General features: G+C 35.0%; 1 protein-coding gene across 1 annotated transcript in view; it reads left to right on the forward strand.

The window, feature by feature from the left end:
• LOC149779600 (uncharacterized) overlaps positions 1–27,448 on the forward strand; it is a 92,272-nt gene that overhangs the window by 48,772 nt on the left and 16,052 nt on the right. Inside the window, exons 12-19 of the mRNA XM_089938446.1 lie at positions 311–401; positions 3,037–3,125; positions 5,469–5,590; positions 10,772–10,866; positions 13,075–13,344; positions 16,503–16,702; positions 20,098–20,185; positions 23,515–23,639. Coding sequence (XP_089794572.1) covers positions 311–401; positions 3,037–3,125; positions 5,469–5,590; positions 10,772–10,866; positions 13,075–13,344; positions 16,503–16,702; positions 20,098–20,185; positions 23,515–23,639 — 1,080 coding nt within the window. The remainder of the gene's footprint in view (positions 1–310; positions 402–3,036; positions 3,126–5,468; positions 5,591–10,771; positions 10,867–13,074; positions 13,345–16,502; positions 16,703–20,097; positions 20,186–23,514; positions 23,640–27,448) is intronic.

The following is a 27,448-nucleotide window of genomic DNA, read 5'->3' on the forward strand; positions in this document are numbered from 1 at the left end:
AGCCATCACATAATGCACTGGCAGATATGGATCTATGTAATTTGTTAGGATTGATCAGTAGAACAAAAAAAATAGACCATGATCTGCCTGCACCTTATGTGAAGGCATATCAGGGTCTGTGTTACTGGCAGTTAGATGTAACTTTCTGTGAGTGTATATGGTAATGTTTTTGAAAAAGCTGTCTTCTTGTTATAATTAGAAGTAAAGTCAGCAATACAAGGATGGTTTATATCTTTAGTATTCGTATTGTTTGAATGAGATGTAAGCTCTAGACTGTGCCTTATTTTTCTTGCTATATTATGTTTTTTAGGTTGATGATGACTATGAGTCGGATGAACCAGTCAGATCTAAAAGACAGAGAACCAGAGTTCTTGAGGATACAGATTCAGATTCAGATGATGGTAAGAAAGAAAATTGTTAAATATACCAATTACCACTTGAGGGGTTAGATTTCATTGGTGTTAAATATACCAGTTACCACCTGAGGGGTTAGATTTCATTGGTGCTGAATAAAGCAATTACCACCTGAGGAGTTAGATTTCATTGGTGCTGAATATACCTATTACCACCTGAGGGGTTAGATTTCATTGGTGTTAAATATACCAATTACCACCTGAGGGGTTAGATTTCATTGGTGTTGAATATACCAATTACCAACTGAGAAGTTAGATTTCATTGGTGCTGAATATGCCAATTACCACCTGAGGGGTTAGATTTCATTTTTGCTGAATATGCCAATTACCACCTGAGGGGTTAGACTTCATTGGTACTGAATATGCCAATCACTACCTGAGGGGTTAGATTTCATTGGTGCTGACTGTACCAATTACCACTTGAGGGGTTAGATTTCATTGGTGCTGAATATGCCAATTACCACCTGAGGGGTTAGATTTCATTGGTGCTGAATATGCCAATTACCACCTGAGGGGTTAGATTTCATTGGTACTGAATATGCCAATCACCACCTGAGGGGTTAGATTTCATTGGTGCTGACTGTACCAATTACCACTTGAGGGGTTAGATTTCATTGATGCTGAATATACCTATTACCACCTGAGGGGTTAGATTTCATTGGTGTTAAATATACCAATTACCACCTGAGGGGTTAGATTTCATTGGTGTTGAATATACCAATTACCAACTGAGAAGTTAGATTTCATTGGTGCTGAATATGCCAATTACCACCTGAGGGGTTAGATTTCATTGGTGCTGAATATGCCAATTACCACCTGAGGGGTTAGATTTCATTTTTGCTGAATATGCCAATTACCACCTGAGGGGTTAGATTTCATTGGTACTGAATATGCCAATCACCACCTGAGGGATTAGATTTCATTGGTGCTGACTGTACCAATTACCACTTGAGGGGTTAGATTTCATTGGTGCAGAATATACCTATTACCACCTGAGGGGTTAGATTTCATTGGTGCTGAATATGCCAATTACCACCTGAGGAGTTAGATTTCATTGGTGGTCAATATACCAATTACCACCTGAAGGGTTAGATTTAATTGGTACTGAATATGCCAATTACCACCTGAAGGGTTAGATTTAATTGGTACTGAATATACCAATTACCACCTAAAAAATCAGAATTCATGGGCTTTTTAAATTGTGTACGAGGTCTCATTCTCCTCACACTTGCATGAATTCTAACCTTGAGGGTCTTCTTTTCCATCTCTCCTCAAGTTGTATGATATATTTTCTTTGTCTCACCTGCATAAACATGGTGAGACATTGATATCACTTTTCTGGCAGCAAAAGTCAGCATTCATTTATAGATTTTGTGTTTAAAGTTTTATCTTAGAAGAAGATTATTTTAAGTCTGACAGAAGAGGAATACATGAGCATTGGTGAGACATTGAGTTCAGTGGAACACTTATCTTTCCTCTGATGAAGATACAGTGTTTAAAAATAAATGGAAGATTGTTTGTGTAAGTGTACCTATAAATCATGAACATTGTTCAGATGTTTGCTTGTTTTTAAAAAAATATATAATAAGTAATATTTGTGATATGGAATCATCTGTATGCAGGTAAAAAACACTATTTTGTTCATTAGTAGTATTAAAAAACATAAATAAATTCAAGTGTTTCATTAACTAGATTATATCAGTGTGTCATTTGGTATACCCCTTTATAATTGGTATATCCCACATGGCTTTCTTACTTGTATAAACTATTTCCAATAAACATAGTAATGAGAGAAAATATGTTTTGTATTTGACTGAAAAGAAAGTTTTTGGAATGAATGTACACTACAGGTACAAAATGTGTTCAAGTCCATGAAAATATTTGACATTAAGAAAATAGTCAGACACTGAGGCCTGCTTTAAATTCATTCCATGAATTATTGTTTTCATGGTGTTTTTGATAAAGCATTACAGAAGCAAATGTTCAAATGACAACAGTTTCCTCAACTGAAATATTTTTTTATGGATTTTAGAATACTTTTGATGAGATTTATAGAATATTTTATAATAGTGCACTGGTTTTGTTTTAAATGATTCTATTTGAGGACAACAAACATTTTACTCAACCAGTTGTAGTAAACTGTGCAGTAACATGACTTTCTTCTAGCTTTTGGAGTCTTGTAATCCTTTAAAATGCAAGGAAAATGTCAGTGTTTTAACAGGTTCGTTGGTTACATCATGTCCCAATGTAGTCTGTAATCTACTTAGTTTTATCGACATCATTTATCCCAGCAAACCATGAGATGTAAAATTGACCTGATGCACCCTCTCACATCATAAGAGGCAACCGATCAAGGCAGAAGCTTTGGTGGCTCAGTGTTTTAGATGACAAACCCTCAACTGAAAGGGTTTGGATTTGAAACCTACCATTGGATTCGCCAGGGTCAACTACAAAAGTGTGCCCTTGGGCAATGCACTTTACTCCAGTTACCTCAGTACCACATAACCTATTTGCATTGCTTTGCATTAAACACCAAACCAAATGTCAAGATTTAAATGTTTGTATCCTGCAATATTGTCAGAGTGTTTCAAATGCAGTATTAATTTATTTTATTTTTCTACAGCCAAGTCTCAGGGCAGTAGTACAAGTCGTTATATGAACCTTACATCGTCTTCTGCCATCTCAAGCCAGAGTGAAACTCTGACCACACAGGTAAATGTCTAGCTTAGTTTTTTTTTAATGCAGTCAGATGGATCAGCAGATCCTCATTTCATTATAATGTTTCTGGTTGTTATAATATAATGTTACTACCTTCTCTGTTGTATCTATTAAGGGCTAGATAGATGTAACATGTTAGAGCTCAGAGCACAAGAAATCACGCACATATATAATGAATTTTTGTGCCCTTAATTAAATATTGTTGGGTTTATTGTCAGTCTGTTGGTTTGACTAATGTTTGTGTTTAGGTCTATTCATCAGGCACTGTGGTTGAACTTTTTGCATTGTAAGTCATTTGTGTGACAAATTTAGGATAACTTGTACCGCTTACTCTAAATGGCTTTAAAGATGCTTTGTTTTAAGTGGCATTGTGAAGTTAAAGAAGCCAAAGAGCACTCAAGTCACCAAGCTTTTGAGTGGGCAGCCATTTAATCAACCAGTTAGGAACAGTCTATCAAACTGAAGACTGTAGAAGACAGTGAAAGTTTTCTGATGGTGTACTATCCAGGCCCCACATATCTAGCATAAGTGTGTCATCAACAGCCACTTAGACTTTGACAGTTTCTTTACTTGAAAAATAGAAAAGTGGTTCATAAGATGCTGGAAATGATAATCTTTTAGAACAACGTAAATGGGTTTTGATTTTTGTGATATTGCAAAAATTGACATTTTTATATCCCAAGGATATAATATAATTAGAGTGTCCATCCATCCTTCCTTCCTTCCATTCAGCACTTGTTAAGGCATCTAGTCTGGCAGTTTTTGATAGATGAAATATATTAAGATCATGACCTGAAGATGCCCATATCAACAATTTACATTGCTTCTGTAAATTTTGTTTGAGGTGTAGCTGTCTTGTAGCTTTAATTACTCACCATTCCACTGGTTGATGGTACTTAAACTGGTGTCTTGTAACTTTAATTACTCACCATTCCACTGGTTGATGGTACTTAAATTGGTGTCTTGTAACTTTGATTGCTCACCATTCCACTGGTTGTTGTACTTAAATTGGTGTCTTGTAACTTTGATTGCTCACCATTCCACTGGTTGTTGTACTTAAACTGGTGTCTTGCAGCTTTGATTGCTCACCATTCCACTGGTTGTTGATTCTTAAATTGGTGTCTTGTAGCTTTAATTACTCACCATTCTTCTGATTGTTGTACTTAAATTGGTGTCTTGCAGCTTTGATTGCTCACCATTCCACTATTTGTTGGTAGTTCAATTGGTGTCTTGTAGCTTTGATTGCTCACCATTCCTCTGGTTGTTGATTCTTAAATTGGTGTCTATAGCTTTAATTGCTCACCATTCCACTGGTTGTTGTACTTAAACTGGTGTCTTGTAGCTTTAATTGCTCACCATTCCACTGGTTGTTGTACTTAAACTGGTGTCTTGTAGCTTTAATTGCTCACCATTCCACTGGTTGTTGGTAGTTAAATTGGTGTCTTTGTAGCTTTAATAGCTCACAATTCCACTGGTTGTTGGTAGTTAAATTGGTGTCTTTGTAGCTTTAATAGCTCACCATTCCACTGGTTGTTGATTCTTAAATTTGTGTCTTGTAGCTTTAATTGCTCACCATTCCACTGGTTGTTGGTACTTAAATTAGTGTTTTATGAAGATAGTCCTATTGTCTTGATAGATAAATGATTGATTGCTGAGTCTATAAATTTCTTGGCTTGAAGCAACCACAAAATCCATAAAATTGGTACCCCACAAATAATACTGAATTAACAGTAACGGCTGCTGTATTTATTTCTTGTGAAGTTAGATTTTGTTTGTCTCAATAATCTAAGGTACTTTACTGTCTTGAATTCTTTGATCCAGTCTCTTCTTACAGCATCCTCACATAAATTTTTTTATAGAATTTTAAATTGGTTTTCTAACAGTGCCATACCATAATGTCATTCAACATTTGTAAACTACTGTACATAAAATTCAGTTTTATAGTGTTTTACAGGTGGATGGAAATTTTGAAAATGATCAAATGTACAATGAGTAGGTGATATGACAAATCTGTAGTACTTCAGACACTCCTTCCATTTTTTGTAATCATTTTACATTCATAATGAACAAATGATGATGCTTATTTATATTTATTTCTTTGGTCATTAGCAAGAATGAATTTAGTCTTAATTTCTCTTTCCTACTGACCACAGAAGTTAATTTTATTTCACTTGCCTGCATGTAAACGAAACAAAATACACATATTTTACCATAGATAATGCTACTTCTGCTCTGTCAGAACCCTTTTCAAGTCCCATGTTGATTTTTAAGGTTATGCTGAAGTTCTTTGGCTTTTGAAACAATGAAACATTTATGTCAATCATTATTTATACATAGCAAAGAGATGTCTTGGAGAAAGATCTTGATAGAATGAGGAAGGAAATGCAAGAAATTGAGGCACAGCTGGCAGCTAACAGGGTGTCATCAAGAAAATCAGACTCTGGGGAATCCAGGAAATGGTAGGTAAAATAATAAGAAAGTCTTGCACTAGAGTGAATACGATTACAAAAGTATGGATAAAACGAGTGCCAGACTTGGATCAGGAAAGAAAAGTCTTGCTCTAATAAAATGTTGCTCTTGACCTGGAAATGCTGTTTAATGTGAAACTCTGTGTTCAGTAACATAAATTTTATTTTCTTTAATCAGCAATAGTTAGATGGATCTACTGGTTAGAAATCAGATGAGATTATCGAATGGCCTGTGTGTTGTACATCATCCATCATCAGACTTCCAACATCCTTCCATCTGTTAGCACAAATTTGTTATCACCACGGCCTCTATGTTATTTGGAAGATTGCATTTAAACTTTACACATACATTCATCCCAAGGTCTAGCTGGCCCTAATTGAAAATCATGTTATCGCTATTTCTCCTGAATGGATGGTAATATTAGCATGGGGTTTTCACTAACAGACTTCTTATGATGCCTAGTTGCTCATAAATGAAAATTGTGCAGATTTGACATCCAGTACGACCATCATGGCATCCGTCTTTAAAAACTTTCTTATCGTCCTGAATGGAAAGTCAAGTGAACATGGGTTTTTCAGTACAAGACTTTTTGTTATGTCTAGTTTGTCTTGAATGAAAATGGTGCTGATCTGACATCCAATATGTCCATCATGGCAGCCATCTTCAGGGTGAAATGGTTAAATCAAGGTCACTGACTGAAAGAAAAAGAATGGTTTATGCACAAGAATTACTTTATGGGTAGCTTGCACTTGGGACAAAGAACAGTCCTATCCATTTTGGGGTCAAAAGGCCTAAGGTCAAGGACTTTTAACTAAACATTTTTTTAAAAAGGTTTTCTGCACAATAACTTTAGTTCTTCATCATCTACTATTAAAAAATGCTTGCACATGGGCTGGGGAAGAACCTTGAGATTTTGGAGTGAAAAGGTCAATGGTCAAGGTCACTGACCGAAAGAATTAAAAAATTTCGGCACAATAACCTCATTTCTCCATTACACACCTGAACCAAAGTTTGTAGATTTGGAGTAATGAAAAATATAAATTTTCAGGTCAAAAGGTCAAAGTAACAGTGAATGAAAGAAGAAATATGGTTTCAGCACAATAACATTAGTTCTGCATCACAGAAGTTGACTAAATTTTCTCGTATAACTTGCACTTAGGCTGAGGAAGAAGCCTGTCTGTTTTGGAGTGGTAAGGTTAAAGGTCACTGAGTGAAAGAAGTAATATGTTTTGAGCAAATATTTCAGTTATCTGCATACAGCACAACTCAGTTTTCGAGGGTTGGGGGCATACATGATGTGCTATTCATGGTACTTGCTATATTTTGAACCTCTGCAAACATGTCTCATGAATTGGCTTCAGTAAATAAGTAAACATGTCTCATGACATGTCTTAGTAAATAAGCAAATATGTGTAACAGGATAGACCTGAATGGATGCTTGGAACAAAATGGCAACACAACACAATGTGATGAAAGATGGAAGTTTATGAAATGAATTAACAAAAAAATAAATATATATTCTACAAATACAGTGATTTTTTTCATGCTTTAAACATGTCTCATTCAGTTACTTTATCCAAACATTCACAAATAGGAAAATAAAAAAAGATTCATATATTCAAATGTATGACAGTAAGATTCTCATGGAATGAAAGTAAGATTGAAATAATCTTATGGAATGAAAATAAGATTCAAATAATCTCATGGAATGAAAGTAAGATTCAAATAATGTCATGGAATGAAAGTGAGATTGAAATAGTCTTATGGAATGAAAATAAGATTCAAATAATCTCATGGAATGAAAGTGAGATTCACATAATCTCACTTGATGAAAGTAAGATTCAAATAATGTCATGTAATCAGAATGACTCAAATGTACTCAACTGAAGCAACAATCAGTTGAAACAAACATATGATTCTGTCATTTGTACACTGTATGAGTCATAAATATTTGTAAAAACTTGCAAATGTGGCAACTGACAAACCACAGTTCTCCTGAATTCTTGGGTTGGCCCACACTTGTATCAGTCACACACACCCTTCATGGATCCACCATGTGCACAAGTTTACAAATTAGCAGTTTCGTCTTTGTATGGCCTTGGTGGTTACATGTCCATATAGCGACACAGATGGCCAGACTGACAGTCTGACATACCCGCACACGCATATGCACAGACAGCACACAGTTCTCCTGAATTGGGTAGGCCCACACTTGTATTGGCCACACCCACCCTTCATGGATCCACCATGCGCACAGACATACATATATACATACAGACAGCCACAATCAAACCAAACTGGTCATAATAACAGGTACGGAATTAAAATCTATAGATACATGCTACTAAATTAAACCCCTAATAGCAACTTATAACAATTCAAAAATTCACAACATTTCAGATCTGGGTAGTAGTAAAGGCATTATTTCACGATACGACATTAAAAACTGAATATGTTTCACATATCAAATAAAATACAAATGTAACACTTACTCCTATGGCTGTAGAACAAAAATGGAGAATGTTCACTCCTTGAAAAGATCCAAAAGACCAGTATGTCAGTTAGAAAAGAAACTTGCCTTAAATCTACAGGAGACTGAGTATTAGTAAGGGTAAAATACCTGTGCATATCGTGCTTTTAGTGTCTCTTGGTGCAAGCAATTTGCGATGAGATACATGCTAGTTCATTCACTTACCTAGAAAAACAATTATCCACCCTAAGGCGAAACCAAGTTATTTCTGGCCTTATTCTGTGACAACATGTCTCATGAATTGTCTTCAGTAAATAAGCAAATGTGTCCCATGAATTGTCTTCAGTAAATAAGCAAACATGTCTCATGAATAGTCTTCAGTAAATAAGCAAATATGTCTCATGAATTGTCTTCAGTAAATAAGCAAACATGTCTCATGAATTGTCTTCATTAAATAAGCCTTTGGTCTGACCAATTCATCAGTGATCTAAGTAATATATTTCTGGTATGAATAGTATTAAAAAATAAAATTGAAGAGAATTATACAATGTAGAGAAGAAATTAAACATGTTTGTGGCCTAGAAAGAAAAGCAATATCACCAACAATTCCCCGCCATGCATGTGGCAGGGATATTTAAGTTTTATCTTTGTTCATCCATCTCTCCTGTGTCACTGTGACCTACATATCATTCTCACTGACTTAAGAAATTTGAATTTGAAGTGCTGCCTGGAAAACTTGTTATGTTCAGGGTTCTGACACTACATGGAAATTGGGGGAAAAGTTTGAGCAAGAATAGGTTTCTTCCCAAATGGGGAAGACCCTTTGCTTTTGAAAATATTGATCAAAATGGGGGAAACCCAAGAATTTTCAGCCAACTTGATCGCATTAAAATTGGTAACTGAATGTAATTGTAATTGAATTAATCTTGAGTCAAATTTATTAAGTTCTTAATAGAATTTTGGAGGTTGCAGAATTCTTGAGTCGTTTGAGGTGCAATTGCTGTATGGGATACTGGGGTGCTTGCTTTAAACACTCAGCTTGTCGGATTGGTCAAGTAGACTGGATACCTCATAGTCAGCTCCATATTGGTATCTTTACTATTGAAGAAGGCATGAAGACCAGTTGAGTTGTTTGCAAAATTTGATCCTGATAAGTTTAAGAGAAAATTTTTAAAATTTTCAGTTCCATTTTTCATATGTAAATTTAATGAAAATTTATTATGATAAATCTGGGTTTTTTATTATTTGGGAGTTTTCACTTGTGGCTACATTGTCATTATTGTTAAACATTATCGTCATTAATAACTGTTGACATCAGTTCCACCCCCAAATGACCTTTGCATTGAATTTTACTATGAGACCTTGGCTAAATTGATAGAAATCTGCTGACAGATGGTGCAGTTTTCGACGTCGAATCCCAAGCTCTGAGTATATTTGACAGTGATTGCATATATTATATGGTTCACCTTGGATGAGGTAGGTCACGGGATTGAACCCTGGCCAAGTCATACCAAAGAATTATAAAACTAATACTAACAGCTGCCATGCTTAACATTCAGCATTAAGAGGTAAGTGTGATGACTGCTCAGCCAGGTGTCAGGATAATGTGACTTGGTGGAACATGATACTATATGTCTGTGGCATGATGCTTCCGTGCTAGATATCACTAAAAAACTGCCACAACACAGACATCATAGCAATATGACTAAAAAATTGTTAAAGCTACGTTAAAAATCCAAATCACAAACACACACAAAATATAGAGTTCATAATCGGGTTACAGAAACAGATGTTAGGGCACCAATCAGCTGTAATTGGATTATTAATAACGAAAATCAGTCCTTTTTTGCAAAGATATATTATTTTGTTTGGGCTTTCTTTATACCAACAGATGCACTTAAACAGAAAAGATAGCATTATTTATTCTGTAAATTTAAATGAGTTGCCATGGCACTTAGTTTCCATTCCCTTGACATGAAATAGCCAATGATTATTAAAATTGCCATTAAAACCACACAAAAAACACCAACAAACAAATATGCAAATTTGTATGAATTTTAATAGTTACATTTGTGTCTTGAGATGTGTCCTGTTGTTTAGTATATGGTCATATGTCTAGTTTAGACGTTATGAGAGTCTCCAAAGAAACCCAGCTTTGATCTTAGAAATACTTGTTTGCAATGCTTCTTTGTTGCAGGTTCTGTTAAGTGAACCTTAAAAAACCAATTTTCTTCAGGAGCAAACCTAGAAATAACCAGGAAGGTCTTGTTTCAAAAACTGTGAACCCTGGAAATAGGTTTTATCATGGAAAAGTCCTTTAATTTGTCGTAAAATCGTTTTATTTTGTCAAAAATTTTATAAATTAATGTGAAAACAATTTAAATTTTATGAACATATTTTTCACATCAGAATATTCATATTTTTTTATTTTCCAGAAATAATAAACAAAAAGAATGAGGTAAAATTGAGTGGATCAAAGATAACAGTAGTTTCCAAATAAGGGGCTGTAGAAACCATGTACCTTATTGTGTTGGAGAATCTGTTGACACTATATTTCTTGTGATTTTTTTACTTCACGTACACACCAAACATACTTTAAGAGTACTGTTGAAAATTTTGAAACTTTTGCACAGAAATTTGTATTGTTGAAAAATTGCTTGAAAATGGTGAATTTTAGTATGTCTAATATGTATTTAACTAGGTCATGTTGCAGTGGTGATCCTTCTGCCAGAAGAAATCTCCTTTTAGAAGAGATGATGAAAGATGCCTCAGTAAAAGAATTAAATCTTGGTAAAGGTAAGGCTTGTTAATTGTTGCCATTGTTAATTTATTATGTGAACTGTCGGCTTGATAATTGTGTAAATTTTACATGCACATTGTGTAAACTCTGTATACTCATTGTGTTAGCTCTATGCACATTGTATAAACTTCATATGCACAGTATGTAAACTCTATGCATATAGTGTATAAGCTCTGAAGCCTCTCTATACATATTGTGTAAACACAATACATATTATGTAAACTATATGCATATTGTGTAAACTGCATACACATTGTGTCAACTATATGCACATTGTGTAAACTCCCTATGCATTGTGTAAACTCTATGCATATAGTGTATAAGCTCTGAAGCCTCTCTATACATATTGTGTAAACTCTATGCATAATGTGTAAACTCTGCATGCACATTGTGTAAACTCCCTATGCACATTGTGTAAATTCTGTGCATATAATGTATGAGCTCTGCAGCCTCTCTATACATAGTGTGTAAACTCTGTATGCACATTGTTTAAACTCCTTATGCATATTGTGCATTTGTACTGAATACCCCAGTTTTTAGTATTATTTTGAATTATATATTGGTGTTTTCATGATAAAATATTGTTTAAACTAATCTTATCTATTGTGAAACAAAAAATATTTTCTTACCATGATTATAAAAAATTTCAGGCGTTGCCTCTAGAAGTCTTACCTTGCATGACAGGAATGTTGCAAACCAGTAATTGAGCTGAAAACGTTTGAATTATTTTTTAAATGTTACACATTTGAATTTGACATTGTTGCGCATTCTTGTGGGTGTAAAATTCAAATGTCAAAAGATGTAATTTTCATTTCTTACAGTGGTTATGCATTTCCTGCAATGAATGCATCTCTGTTGTAATTTTCTCCCAGTATATGTACATTCAGGATAGAGATGAAACATTTTAAGGAGCTTTTGATTTTTTTTGACTGGCATATTTTTATGTGGCTTTTAGGTATCAAGGCACAATATATCATCACATTGGCATCTCTGTGCATATCTGTACATGCACTGAGCCATACCCTAGATAACCCATGTTCAGGTTTTGTATGTGGTCAGTTTCTCAAGTATAGTTGGATACAGTACTTTTACTTGGTATGTGGATACATCCTGGTTTGTACAAATCTAATTTACAAAGAGCTTAAGGGTGATCACATGGTACAGTACCCAAAGCTGGTGGGCGATCTCAACATGAAATACGAAAAGCTTGGTGGTGATCTAAACATGCAGTATCCAAAGCTTAAGGGTGATCTCACTATGCAATACCAAAAGCTGTTAAGCCTGAATTTGTCATAGTGACTGGAATGCTTCCAGAATGTCTCAATTCTGGACGTCAGTGGGCATTCTCAGATCATAGAAAATTTGATGAACTGTTTACAATGTATGCCAATATTTCCTTCTGAATTAAATGACTTGTTAAGAAATATGTTGTCCATTATCTGAATTGTCTGGTAGAAGAAAAATAAAGATTTTAACTCCTTATTTTCTTCCCTGCACTGAAATCTAGTGGACATAATTTAATTTATTGTAAATATTTGAATTCTGCAGGAAAAATGCAGTAAGACTGCCAAATGTCATGGAGATATCTTTTTTAGATCAAAAGTTATGATGGAAATACTTATTTTATTAAATGTTTTGCATCTGCGACTTAAAATATTAACATGCCTTTAAATAAGGCAAAAATTCACTTAAAAGCCAATTTTTGCCAATATTCAAATAGTCATAACTTATGAACTAATCACCATATTTCAAAAATTGAACCTGTTCTGAAAAGGTCTGAATGAGCTCTATAAGAATCGATCATTAAATTGCAAATAATTTTGACTGGGGTTGCTACACTGTCATGAACAGATATTTTCAGACAATCACATAGTGGGTGTGGACTTTATTATTGACTCTTGTTTGATTAGTGACTTTTGTTTTTAGACAGTGACATAGTGGATGTGGACTTGATTGCTGACTTTTGTTTTCAGAGAAGGACAATGGATGTGGACTTGATTACTGACTTTTGTTTTTAGACAATGACATAGTGGATGTGGACTTGATTACTGACTCTTGTTTTCAGACAATGACGTAGTAGATGTGGATTTGATTACTGACTCTTATTTTTAGACAGGGATATAGTTGATGTGGACTTGATTCTGGACTCTTGTTTTCAGAGAAGGACTGTGGATATGGGCCTAATTGCTGACTCTTCTTTTCAGACACTGACATAGTCAATGTGGAATTGATTGCCGACTCTCAGAGCCTATGTCTGCAGAAGCAAATGGCAGAGCCACCTGAGATTGACAAGGATAGTCATATTGAGACTGAAGACTCTGGAGAGGATAGTGATGATTTGTTCCTGAGCCCTCTCCCTCTCACTCCAGAGTCACTTCCCTCTCCTGGAGGGCAAGACAGGTCCAAAACCCCCATTCCAGACATAATGCAGCATGTGGAAAACTTATTTAGTGAGATCAGGGAGCAGATGGCAGGTATGGATTAACTAAATGGTCAAAAGTGTTGAAACTAACTGATTATGTTTGATACCAACTTTTATGCATAGTGATGATGTTCATTCCAGCAACAACACTGAGATGAAAATGGTGCAACTAGCACCAAGAAAAGAATAAAATCTTTCATTAAGAACTTGAGACATTTGTCCATGGCTCAAATATGATGCAGGAGACATTTTGAAATAGTTGGTATTTGAAAACTGAATAAAAACTTCGGTTACTGATGGAAATAGAAACTTGTGAACATTTACATGATTGACATACGGAATTACTGTCCCAAAAGCATGAAGCAATGATTGTGCATTGCATGTATGTCGCACATTAATTGATTTTGTTTTTCTTTATGCAGTTGTCGTTCCAGTAAGTTTCTTGTAATGAACACTGGGGCCATCTACAACACACACACACAGATGCAGACCTGGGGATGGAGCACCTTCATTCAGTATTTATCTCCACTGGTCATAGGCCAGAAAAGTGTATGGGATGGCCCATTTTTCCATTGTCCTTATGTCTGTTAGCACAGTATTGTTACAGCTACTTCTAAACTACTTGTAGCGTTGCCGTGAAATTTTACATGCATGTTGATTCTATGGTTGTCTGAAATGAAAATGGTGTCACTTGGACAACTTGTTATTAGTACTCCTCCACAATGTATGGTCATATCATATGAAAATGATGCTAATTTAACTTCAGTATGGCCACTATGGCATCCCCCTTGAAAACTTTATTATCTTGACTCCTCCTGAACAGAAAAGCTTATCAACAAAGGGTTTTCACAAGAAGATTTTTTTTGGTTGTCTAGTAGATATGAAATGAAAATGGTTCCACTTGGACATCCACTATGGCTGCATTAACGAACATCTTGAAAATTTTGTTATCACTACTCCAGAAGAATGGATGGTCATTTATAAATGTGGATTGAAAGAGTTATTATGATGCTGCTCTGACATCCATTATGTCTGTCATGGTATCCTTCTTGAAAACTTGTGATATCTGTTTGGTTCCAATGCGGCCAAGCCCTACTTCAATATGATTGACACACTGCAGCAGGCATCTTGAAAATCTGGCTATTGCTATTCCTTCTAGATGGATGGTCATATCAACATGGAGTTTTTTAACAAAAGACTTTACATGATGCCTGATTTGTCCTAAATGCAAATGGTTCCACTCTGAAATATAATATGGCCACCACTGCAGCCATCTTGAAATCTTATGGCTACTCATCTTGAATGGAAAGTCATATTGACATGGGGTTTTCAGCCGACAATGTCGTACTATGTCTAGTTTGCCCATAATGAAAGTTGTGCCAATCTGACCTCAATGAGACCAGTTTGGGGGCAATTTTGAAAATCTTGTTAAAATAACTCCTAGTGCAGACCTGCCAACTCTTACGATTTTGCCATAAGTCTTAAGAAAATTACCCTTAAAATACAGACTTATGGCATACTATGGAAAATTATCATTGCCAAAAAATCCGGATAATTGGTTCATCTGTGTTTTATTTGGATCCGGGTTTCATCTTAGAATTAGTGAAATTATTCAGGGAACCAGACTAGCTTTACAGCAGCACCCCAGACACTTTAAACTGCACCTATTTGTTCATGCGAAGTGTCTGCATGATCAAACTGTTAATTACAGAATTTTTAAAATGGCATCCAGGAAGCGATGCATGTTTAAGACAAAAGGGAAAATAAGCTTCTAGAAAAGTGTTAATAATCAACACAGAAGAATAAAAACGAGTATTCAGATTCATGTGAATAAAAGCTGGAAAGGACACAGTTACGTTTATTAGACATCACGTGCCAATTTGAGTATGTCTCATGGCGGGAGATATGATTGCCGTTGTCATGTGAAATGGAAAAGAATTTCCAAGAATTATGTCATGTTGAGAGCTAGCAACAAGCCATTGAGCTGCATAGGGTCTGGAACTAGAGTTTGTGCAACTGTACTAGTGGTAAATAAAGTCTACACTTACTTTACAAACATTTCAGTTTTGCATAATGTTTATCGTCAATGTGTTGAACTTTCAGTTACGTTTTCCAGCTTTACAGTAGTAGTTATTGATATTTTGTTACACCTTACTGAAAACTGGTTAATCTAAAGGAAATAAATCAGCTGCCTTACTAAGACTGACTCGTCAGAGTTGGCAGGTCTGCTAGTGTATGATCATATCGATATGGGGTTTTTACCAAAGAAATTTATGATATCATGGTATGTAGTTGGTTCTGAGCAAAGATGGTGCCAAACTGAAATCCAGTATCCAGTATATTTGAATTAAAATGGCTCGATTGTGTAAAGTAGCAATGCCCTTTCAAAATGTAATGGATTTGACCAGTACATTCTGGGTTTTTCATCCTGAAGTAAAGTGTACAATGCTAATGGTGGCATTCTACAGTTTCGTATTTTGCATAGGGTTAGAATTTTAAAGAAAAGAATTTCCCTGGCTTTTCTTACTGGTTATGCTGGCTGTTTAAAAAAGACCTGTATATCTTTGGTATAATTCAAAGAACCTTTAATTCCCTTTATTTTGGTGTATGATTGACGGTTGTAATATGGGTTATAGAGTATACAGCTTGGCCTTACTCCAGATGTGTACTTTCCAAAAAAGTTCTGCTCCACTTGATCATTTTCACTTCCTGAACTTCAGAGGTAAATTGTATAAAAAAAGAGCCAGTAACTTTTTTTTTTTACATTTTATGTATTTAGTAATTAATTATTGCACTTTCAGAAGCTGGTATTGTCTAGTCTGGCAAAATTCGTTTTCCTATTTTAATAACTGCTACGGATAGTGTACTTTAGACTAATTCATGCTGATTTTTTAGCACAAGGGAACAGTCATTTTAGTTAGCAGTGTGCTTAGATCATGTGCAATTTCCAAAAGTACAATATCCAAAGAAATGTCAGCCACATTACATTAAAGTAGCATTGAGGTATGCCAACATTTTCTCCACTGTGCATGTTTTTTAAATGCAAACAACTTCACCTTACATACGTCACTCTCTCAAAAGTACATAATGACTGGTGAGCACACCCAATACTACAGAATGTACTTAACTTAGAAATAATGCCTGCTACTTACTTACCTCTAATGCAGTATTGAAAATGTATTTTTTAACAATCAGGACCTATAATTTCAGTTGAAGATGAATGCCAAAGTCCTGATGAAAAGGGTAGAATGGTAAAGCAGGAAAAGAGGAACATTACATCACAGAAGTCACCAAAAAAGAGGCCTCCGTTAAATGACATTGTGCAAATTTCCTCCAACATCCCACAAAAGACAGCATCTAGGCCTTGTGTTAGAGGTTTTGTGGCCTCTGGGCTTAGTGTTGGACAGGCTGTAAGATCCATCAATATTTCTTAACATTTTTTTTCTTCTTCATATTACAATATTGTTAGAGTTTTTGTTAGCAAATGTTAAACTTCTTGAAAATGTAAGGTTTGTTGAATTATGTATTTATGCTAATAGCAAGATCTAGGTAGCACTTTAAAGGCAGTAATGTTAAACTTCTGCTTGAAAGTTTCAAAATTTCTTCAGTGTTAATGAACTGTTGTGAGCAAGAAGTTATACCCTTGTAAATTTGAATATTACGAAATGGAATTTTATTTTAAAACAAAATGTGACATAGCAGAATAGGCTTGATTAAAAATTCACGCTTGTGAGATTATTAAAGTGAGACTTAATGCCATTTTGTGAAATTAGTTATCGTTTAACTGCCACTATATAGATTATTCAGGTATCTGTTATACAGGTTTGTCATTGAGGTGTCTGTTATACAGGTGTCCATTATCCAGTTTAAGAAGTATCATAATTGGTAATTACACCAAAGCTGCTATGCTTGTGGATTGTATCCTTATGAAAATTATGGTCATTTTGAGACCTAATTAGTCCATTGACCCTCATAATTTCATGAGGAAAATGAAAGAAAATATTTTTGTTGATATTTCTTCATTTTGAACCATTCAGAATTTGTGATGTATTGCCTTCAGTTTGCCTTAAATTTTGTGTGTTATCAGAAACATATTAACACATTAACCCCAGGAGGTTTTTGTCGTTTTTTCGCCTGAAATTTGAGTAGGAAACACATTTTGAAAGCTATTTCTGAATAAATCCTAATAAATCAACTTCCAGGTGATTTTCCAATAACATAATGCCTAGTTGTGGCTATTTAGCTCGCGCATGAGCAGAAGGGTAAAAATTGGAGTTATTTTTGTTGTTTTTTTTGCTTAACGGACCCATTATTTTTGTATTGAGACCACTCTTTATTCCAAATGCCCATCTTATCCTACCTTTTGCAAAGGTTCATCTGTCTGTTTGCAGTTCATACAAGTCTGCCTTAGATCTGAGACCAAAAAGTCTCAAATCTGGATACAAAATTGGATTCTGGCCACGGGCGAAAGGTGGGAAAATATCGGGTCCAAAAAACGAGGTTTTTCCCTCTGTATTTTATAGTGCAACTAGAACTTCCAGATTATTTGGTATCATTGTAGACTACATCTGTCTGCCTTTCTATCATACCACCCACTTTAGTCCATCATGCATGAACTTGACGCTGCAGAGCTCAGCAGTAGGCTATTACCTCCTGCAACGTAAACTTGTCACCAGGGGTTAATGTGTTAAGAAGCATCTGTAATTATATTGTGTGGTCAGAGGCAGCATATATGTGTCTGATACATCAGTAATATAATGAAATAAAAACCACTGTATGAAAAAAGACACTAATGTTACATTAATGTTAAGCTTTTGTATTTTAATAATATTGGTCAGCAGTTTATGTACCTGTGTTTGTTGATCCAGTGAATTAAAACCCAAACAAGTAGCAAAACTGTAAAGGAAATGCTTTTAAGGCTAATTTATGAGACTGAGAGAGAGTGTGAGATCAGTTCCCTAACTTGCTGGAGAATTCTTTTGATAATATTGTGTGTATAGACATTTTATAAGTGCAGTATTATCTTCAACAAATGTGAGATTGAAAATCGTAATCACAAATTTGCAGTATAACAGAACAAATGGAATATGTTAAGTGACATGCGCGATGTTGAAGCATCTAAGAGAAAGATGGAGACAGAGAGATACCAACTGGAAAAGTATTGCTCATGCATAATTATTTTTATTCTTTGTATTCATGTTTATTTGAAGCAATTTCTGCTTAATTTATAAACTAAGTTCATCCCTGTGTCCATCTTTTTACACTTTTTGTTTCCACCAAAGCTTTGCATCCTTTGCACATAATTGGATGCCATTTGGTAGATAAATTGCCAAATATATGCACATGTTGCTGTTTAATGTTATTTTTGTGTATTTCCACTTTTGCATAAACTTGAATCTTAAATCTCGAATAGCAGATTATTACTCGGAAACCATATAACATATTCTTATGCAATTTGATGTGTAGATCATGGCATAGCTCTTTTATGGGTTTTGTCTTGTCAGCTCCATGTTGGGTAGAGTTGTGGCCCTTGATGAGAATGGTATTTTGCTTATAACTGGCATAGTTGAAGAATCAATGATCATATTTTATGAACATGAACATTGCCTTATTGCTTGTGCCTGGCACACCTCAAGAACATTTCATCATATTCTGGTGCAGCTTAGTTTGAAAATCACCTCATAGAATTAACATGGTCTAGTCTTGTCTTCTCCGTTTTTGAGTTATGCCGCTTGTCAAGCAAATATTTTTCTTTGCATGAAACCTGGATTGTTTCCTGCAAAGTAGCATATCTCAATAAATATTCTAATGGAACTTGATAAGAGCAGTGTCTCTTAGATCGAGATGTGCCTTTGATGGGTTTTGTTTTGTCAGCACCATTTTTGGACTGATGTGGCTCTTGATTGATACATTTATGTGGAACATTGTTTGTCATCTGCATAGCTCAGGACTTGTTCAGCATGTTCTAATGCAATTTGACATCATCATAAACCTAAAGATGTCATTTGTCTTTTATGGATTTTGTCTTGTCTAGTCCATTTTTGAAAGTAGCTGCCATTGTCAATGAACATCATATCCTTTCATTAGATGTGCTTGTACTGAGGCAACAATAATGTGCTTCCTATTGCACTAGTTTTATATTTAGGGTAGGTAGGTAGGGGTTTTAATTATGTGGGGTAAAAAAGTGCTAGGGTTAGCGATAAAAAATAGAGACGCCCAGATGAACTACCTGTGCTATTGCAGGTTAGGTGTGCCTTCAGGTAAGTTCTCACTTCCTTGGCAAGATATGGCCAAATATGAGTTGAAAATACCAAAAGAAACCAACCAACCAACCAACCAAACATGAAGGCATTCAAGCATTCCTTGTCATTTTGCCTCCTAGTGCCCATCTTCTAGTATTGGTATTGTGCAATGGTGAACTTTACAGCTGCGACACAGAAGTGTATTCTGATTACATAATTACTCACTAGTTTTTACCTGTAACTTTATTTTATGCTATTCCATTAATTAGTGGATTTTCAAAGAGTGAATTATCAATTTTTTTTTTTACAAAAGAACTTTTTTCAGTAGACTTTTTTGATAACATTAGGACCAAAGAATTTCAGCTGTCATGTTGTCATTTGCTTGGCGCTGTGGAAACATGTCAGCCTGTGCTGTGGAAACATATCAACCTGTGATATGGAAACATGAGTCTAAAATCTTGCACTTATTGCAATAAGATATTACCTGTGACTGTGTACTGATCTGTTTGTCAGTTAATATTTGTTTTCAGTTCTTGAATTTGAAATGTTTTTAATTTTTGCAGCAAGAAGTTCGTAAGCTGGCAAGTCTGAATGATTGCAAGTTTTACAACACATTCAACCCTAGTGTGTCACATGTTATTGTCAGGTCAGGTTAGTGTTATTCTATTTTGTTTGTCTGAAGAAAAATGGAGGACATAGGATCCGCACTTCCATCCATCTGTCAGACTATCACACCTTCTTCTGCAGTATTACTTTAAAGTTATTTGGGATTAAAGGATGAAACTTGGTATGTATGTTTGTACATCATAACAAGAACGTACGTCTCGTGCAACATTGGAGGTCTTGTCTTTAAGGTCAAGGCAATGGCTCAGTATATTTATATTACTCATCACTCTTTCCCTTCCACTCTATAACTTTAAAGCCATTTGAGATTAAGGAATGAAGCTTGTGATCCATCATAACTAGAAGGTGTGATATACACTCTGTGTGTGTGTGTGTGTGTTTTGTGTGTGTGTCCTGTCTTCAAGGTCAGTCATGGCTAAGAAATTTACATCTTCCATCACACATTCCCCTCAACTCTAACTTTTTTAGATTGATGAATGAAACTAGGTATAATTATATGTCATCATTATAAGGTGTGTCATGGACCAAATTAGGGGTCCCATCTTTTTACAGTCAAGTTTTTGACTCAATGTTTTGTTTGTATCTGACTTTTCTTTCCAGTCTGTAACTTTAAAGCTTTGGGATTAAGGGATAAAACACTGTCTACTTGTACATCATTACTGGAAGATATGTCTTGTATAACTTTGGGCCCCATCTCTTCAAGGTCAAAGTCAGAGCTTAATTTATATTTTCATCACAGTCCCTTCAGCACTTTAGCTTCAAATCAATTGAAATTAAAGGATGAAAGTTGATGTCCTTGTGCATAAATTATACAAGTTTTGTCACATACCACATTAGAGCCTAGCAATAAGGTCAAGGTCACATCTCAGTATTGGTAGCGTTCTACAGTTTCATATTTTGCATAGGGTTAGAATTTTAAAAAAAAAGAATTTCACCAGGTATCCTCACTGGTTATACTATTTAAAAAAGACCCCCTGTATATCTTCGGGTTTGTTCAAAGAACCTTTAATTCCCTTTATTTTGGTGTATGATTGATGATTGTAATATGGGTTATAGATTATACAGCTTGGACTTACTCCAGATGTGCACCTTTCAAAAAACTGCTAGCCCCACTTGGTCATTTTCACTTCCTGGACTTCATAAGTTAATTGTTAAAAAAAAGAGCCAATAACTTTTTTTTCACATTTGATATATTTGGTAATTCATTCATTGCACTTTCAGAAGCAGGTATTGTCTAGTTGGGCAAAATTCATTTTCTTTATTTTAATAGGTGCTAAAGATAGTGTACTTTAGACTAATTCAGGCTGATTTTGTTAGCACAAGGGAGCAGTTATTTTAATTACCAGTGTGCTTAGATCATGTACAATTTTCATAAGTACAAAATCCAAAGAAATGTCAGCCACATTACATTAAAGTAGCATAGAGGTATGCCAACATTCTCTCCACTGTGCATGTTTTAAATGCAAACAACTTCACCTTACATATGTCACTCTCTCAAAAGTACATGATAACTGGTGAGCACCCTCATTAGACCGCTTTGATGGCCTAAGTGGTTAGAGTGTCTGCTTTGGATGTGGGAGGTCATGGGTTTGAACCCCAGCTGAGTAATACCAAAGACTTCTAAAAATGATACCAGCAACTGCCTTGCTTAGTGCTCAGCATTAAGAGGTTAGTGTTAGGACTGGTTGGACTCGTTCAGGATAATGTGACTGGGTGGGGCATGATGCTGCATGTATGTTGCATGATGCCACAGTGCTGGACATCACTATAAACTGCCACACTGCAGACATCGTAGTGATATGACCTAAACTGTTCAAGCTACATTCAAAATCTAAAAACACACACTCATACATGCATTTGATAAGCAGAACAATTAGTCCCAGTATTGGCATTAGATACTGTGGGAAAGTCTTCATTAATTTCGACTCACTCATTTCTTGTGATCTCTAAATTTGTAGTAGTTAATTTATTTCAGACCATCAGTCACTACCTCCATCTGTGAAAAGTATTCAGCATGAAAAAGTGAGACGGGCTGAGACAATTTTATTTTCATGCACTTGTTCTCCCTTATCCCTGTTGTACATTGAAAAAAATTGGGTTGGTGGTTGGCTAACGGTGTTTTTTAATGGCTGAATACTTGTTGTATAATAGTGTTGGGAATAATGGTCAATAAAATATTTTTTTCCAATCAAGTTGTTTGCTTTTTGTATAAATGACCTTTACCTGAAAGATTGTTAGTAATATTTTCCAAAAGGTTTGAATAGCCATCATGTGTGCATGAAAACATTGCGTATTACATCCCTGCTTTTTGTTATTTTTGATGCACAGCAAAACAAGATTCTAGGGACATCTATTTGGGAAATGATTGATTAATGTCAACACTATTTTTTTGTTTTAATATTGTTCTGTTAGTAAAATATTGATGCTGTAATTTTATTGCAAGTGAAACTTCCCATCACTGAAGAAACTCTGAAACTAGCTTTTTCATAATGAACCATATCCGTGGAACAAATTTAATTTATTCACCAATTTAAGGTAGCCTAATTATAATACTTACATAATAATTTTTATAACAGTATTCGATTGATCAATTGAAATGAGTTGACCTGATCCAAGACTAGGTCACTAAGCTTGCTTTAAGCAGGTTGGATTTGCATGCCTTTTAACTTTTCTTTTATTCGACCCCTTTTATTTGATACAAAAGAAATAATTTTTTTGATAATACAAAGCATATTGAGTGTAAGAATATAACAAATACTTCTGCAAGTCAGAGATCAAAACACATTTGTGACGATTACATTGAAGCAGAAATAAAACATAGAACTAAAATATGAGTTTCACTTGACAAAACTCATTTAATTGGTATTTATTTATTAAAGTGTTGTCACCAGTAAACATTAGTGACATTTTTATTGATTTAAAGTTCATAGAATATTGTTATTTACAATGTACTGTGAATGTTGTTTGGAAAGAAAATTTAACAAAATACATGACTTCTCTTTAAAAGTTGATAATTTCATGACATTTCAGATTCTGTAGACTTTATTAATATTCACAGAGCACAAGATTGCCAAATATATAAATGGCTACTTTTATGTGCCTTTTATGACAGGTTGCTGATGTTTACCTGCATCCTTTGAAATTTTGATTTGAAAAAGTTTGCACAGGCTAAGCCTGGAGAACCCACTGAAGTTTCCTCATTGGAAAGCTAACCTGCTTTATTTGACAGTCCAGGAATAACACTTTTTCTATATGTAATAAATTTATGTCAAACTTCAATTAGAGATTATGGAAATCTAGTAATCTTAATATTCTACCACACAACTTTTCTAGCTTATACTGTTATGTGATTTCAGATAAGCAGAACAATCGTCTGTGTGACCGCACATTGAAGTTTTTCCAAGGGATTGCACACCACTGTTGGATTGTCAGCTTTCAGTGGGTTGTAGATTCTAGAACTGCAGGACATCTCCTACCAGAGGTGAATTATAGAGAACATTCTTTATGTATTTTCTGCTGCTATGTATGTATGTCTGTCTATATGCCATCAGTGTGTCTGTAAACATTTTCATTTCCAGATTATCACAATCAAACCATTCAAGATATCTCTGTAACAGACTAGTACCCTGATTTTTCCCTTTGCTATTCACAACTTCAATGTTTATAATGCTATGTTCATTTATTGGTTGGTTGGTTTTGAATGGCTCTTTCAAGATGTTATTAGCTATAGAATGCTGCAGAAATTAATGGTAAGTGCCTTTCCCAAGAACACTTTGAGGCAAGATACCTCAAAGGTTATGAGTCGGATGCTTTGTTCATACTGGCCATAATTGTGGCAATTCTGCTTTTATAAAAAGCTGATTGTGAAGGGGCTAACATTTTTTAAAGCAAAATCGACACCACTCCCAGGAACAGGGTAACCACATACATTTGAAACTATCACTGTAGTACAAAAATGTCGGAAAGAAATGAAACAAAATCCTATACAGATATATTCTTTTCCTATGATTTCTATAGTGATAGAGTTTCAAAGGCCTGTGGGCAGTAAATAAACTGATGACTGTACAGATGTGTGTGTTCCAGTAAATTAGTTTCAGTTTTTTTGAAGGGGAGTGATAAGAAACAAAGCTGACTATTTAACAACTGAGCAACGATTAATTATGCATATACCTTGTACATTTATTGTCAGAAAAATCAGTAAATGCTTCTTTTAAATTAGGTGTTTCTACACCTTATAATAATGTTGTCTCCCAACAGCTACCATTCGGCATAGTTTGCCACCACCACCCACCACCCGCAAGTCTTTTTTGTTAGTTATATTTCTGCTGTTTTAATATCTAGGGCTACACACCAAGATGTGAAACCCTATAATAATCCGTTCTGTCCATCAGTCCCTCTCTTGTGACCTTCAAAATACTACACTCCCTTAGATGTCATTTGATATGGGAATTTCTTATTACACATAGATGTGGCTTTTAAGAATTTCATCTTTTCTGGTTTAATTTTGAGAACGGTATTGCCCTTTTATCATCAGTTTTCAGTCTCCACTGTAGCAAATCATTATAATCATCATAGCTCAGTCACCATTTAACATACTCTGATTTGGACTGCTCCAGTGACCTAAGTGATAAGAGTGTCCACCTTGGATGCGGGAAGTTGCAGGTTCGAATCTCGGCTAAGTCATACCAAAGACTTATATAAATGGTACTAACAGCTGCCTCGCTATGCACTCCACATTAAGAGGTTAGTTTTAGGACTGGTTGGCCTGGTGTCAGGATAATGTACCTGGGTGGAACATCATGCTACATGTCTGCGGCATGATGCCTCAGTGCTAGAAATCACTATAAACTGCCACACTGCAGACATCATATCGATATGACTAAAAAAAAAAATTAAAAATGCAAATCACACACAGACACACATACAGACACACAGTGATTCATTTTTGGTATGGACACTGTCTCATAACCCTAGATGTGTCTTTTATGGGTTTTGTTTTGTGACCCCATTTTGGATAGAGTTATTGCCCTTTTTAACTTCATATCTTGGCATGGGATCTGGCTTGTAAGGCCAAAAAATATATATGTGTTTCCTGTTGCACTAATTTTATATTTAATATTGCAAGGTAGGGATTTCTTTTAATAAATACATTATATGTATTATAATGATTAGTATATATAATGTACTAAGCACTTCAACTACTGGACTAAACCAGGTCAGTTAAATAGACAAATCATTTTTGAGAATTTTGTATATTAAAAAATTTAAGAAATTTTTTTTCACCCTTGGGGGAAAATGTGCCTGGTTTGGAAGCAAAAAACAGGGACGGTTGGCCAAACAGAAACACAATAGGGGGGCCTAACTGACATATCTTAAAGATATTTTATGCAGTTTGGTATGAATATTATCTCCTATATCTAGGTGTGCTGTTTATGGGTTTTATCCATTTTGGAAAGAGTTATGGCCCTTGACTGTTACCTTAATATCTTCACAAGGAATATTACTTCCAAGAAGGGTCTCATAGACCTTGATGTGCCTTTTATGGATTTTGTGTCATCTGCTTCATTTTGGACAGAGTTATAGCACTTCATATATTTTCATGTTACTTATATTAATGAGAATTTTAACTAGTTATATTTCAAGCATTCTGCTTCATCATTTAGAGGAGTCGTGGCTACAAAATGCCCATTGTCTGCAAACTTTGGTTTCCCAATGCATGTTCTCCTTGTCCTTGAGATACACCACCACTAGTAGCTTTTTTAATGTTTTTGTCCATTTGGCTCTGCATCCATCCTTTATTCACACTTTTGTTTATGGGAAAAACTTAAGAAATGTTAAGATCTTTCTGTACAGTTTTGGTATATTTGTTTGACTAATGGTGTAGATTTGCTTTACGATATGCAGAATTCTTTAGTTTATACTTTTAATGTTTTGGTCCATTTGTCTGTTCATCCATCTATCATTCACATTCAGATTTTTCATTGTCTGTACCAAATTCCAGCAACATTCAAGATTATATACATATTAGACCGGTGATCTAGTACCATTTGCTGTTAGGAATTTTTCATTTGTAACATTTATGTATGTTTATCCATCTATCCATCCATCCATTAAGCCAAAATTAATTATGTAATTTTGTTCTTGGTTTGTAGAGAAGTTGCTTTTTTGAATAGTAGCAATAGTTGAGGTTTTTGTTATGTTCTTGGTAATTAAAAAAAACAACAGCTTTTTATAATAACAAGTCTTTAATACGATAAAATTGTATCTGTTTATGCATCTAACATAAATTTAAGCCGCATTGTGATAATTGTTACTGAAATTAAGCTGCACTTTGATTATATGGCATCATCAGTTTTACGTCAAATGAGTTTTCATTTTAAGGACAAAAATGTTTGCTGCATAGCCATCAAACAGACAAAAGTCAGTAAAGTCAGTTTGGTTTTTTGGTCTTTTATCAACACAGTTAGGTTACTTAATACCTTGGTAATCAGAGCAATGTGCCTTGCCCAATGACTTATCACAGTTATAAATCTTAGCCCTTGTGTTGAATTGTAGCAGTTCAAGAGTACAAAATGTGTGTATTTGTCCATTACCATTATCAGCTCTACAAACAAATAGTCCTAAAAAATTGTCTTGATCATGGAAGGAATACATATCCATGGCTATGAAAATGGAGAGCTGTCTATTCACATTGCTGTTTTTTTGGACAGTGTCCATATGTTAGAGAATCCAAATACAGGGTCCATACTAGGGGATGATCAGACAAAGTAATCACCAGAGTCAGTCATTACACCTGAACAGATTCAAAAAGTGAAGTTCACTTCACTTTGTACTGATTTACAACATTACTGCCATTTCATTTTGCTTCATTACAGTGAAATAATAATCAAAATAAAACATTTACTTCTGGTGGAATGCAGAGCTAGAAACATTTGTTTTTCCTGCCCAGATCCAAAAGCCTGACAATGTGTTCTCTGTCTATGAACTGGAATGGTCTAGAAATGCATACACATTCCATTCAATCCCTCTTATCCCCAGCAGAAATTCCCAGGAAAATTGTGCATGCATGGCTCATATAAAGCTAACCCTAACACATTCACAGAAGTAATGAACAGAATTGCTAGGGCAATAAGGCCCAACACTCTGAAGTCACATGAAGGGAAATGGAGAATGTTCTCCCAATCATGTAAGCAGAAACACATTTCTGGTAAAATCCCCCATAGCAATAGCTAACTTTTTCCTTTGTTTTTTAAAGAGAAGTAGCTATCATACATCACTTTAAAAGGACAG

This window comes from Sinohyriopsis cumingii, chromosome 17, assembly GCF_028554795.1.
Source record: "Sinohyriopsis cumingii isolate HCF-2022 chromosome 17, ASM2855479v2, whole genome shotgun sequence".
NCBI lineage: Eukaryota > Metazoa > Mollusca > Bivalvia > Unionida > Unionidae > Sinohyriopsis > Sinohyriopsis cumingii.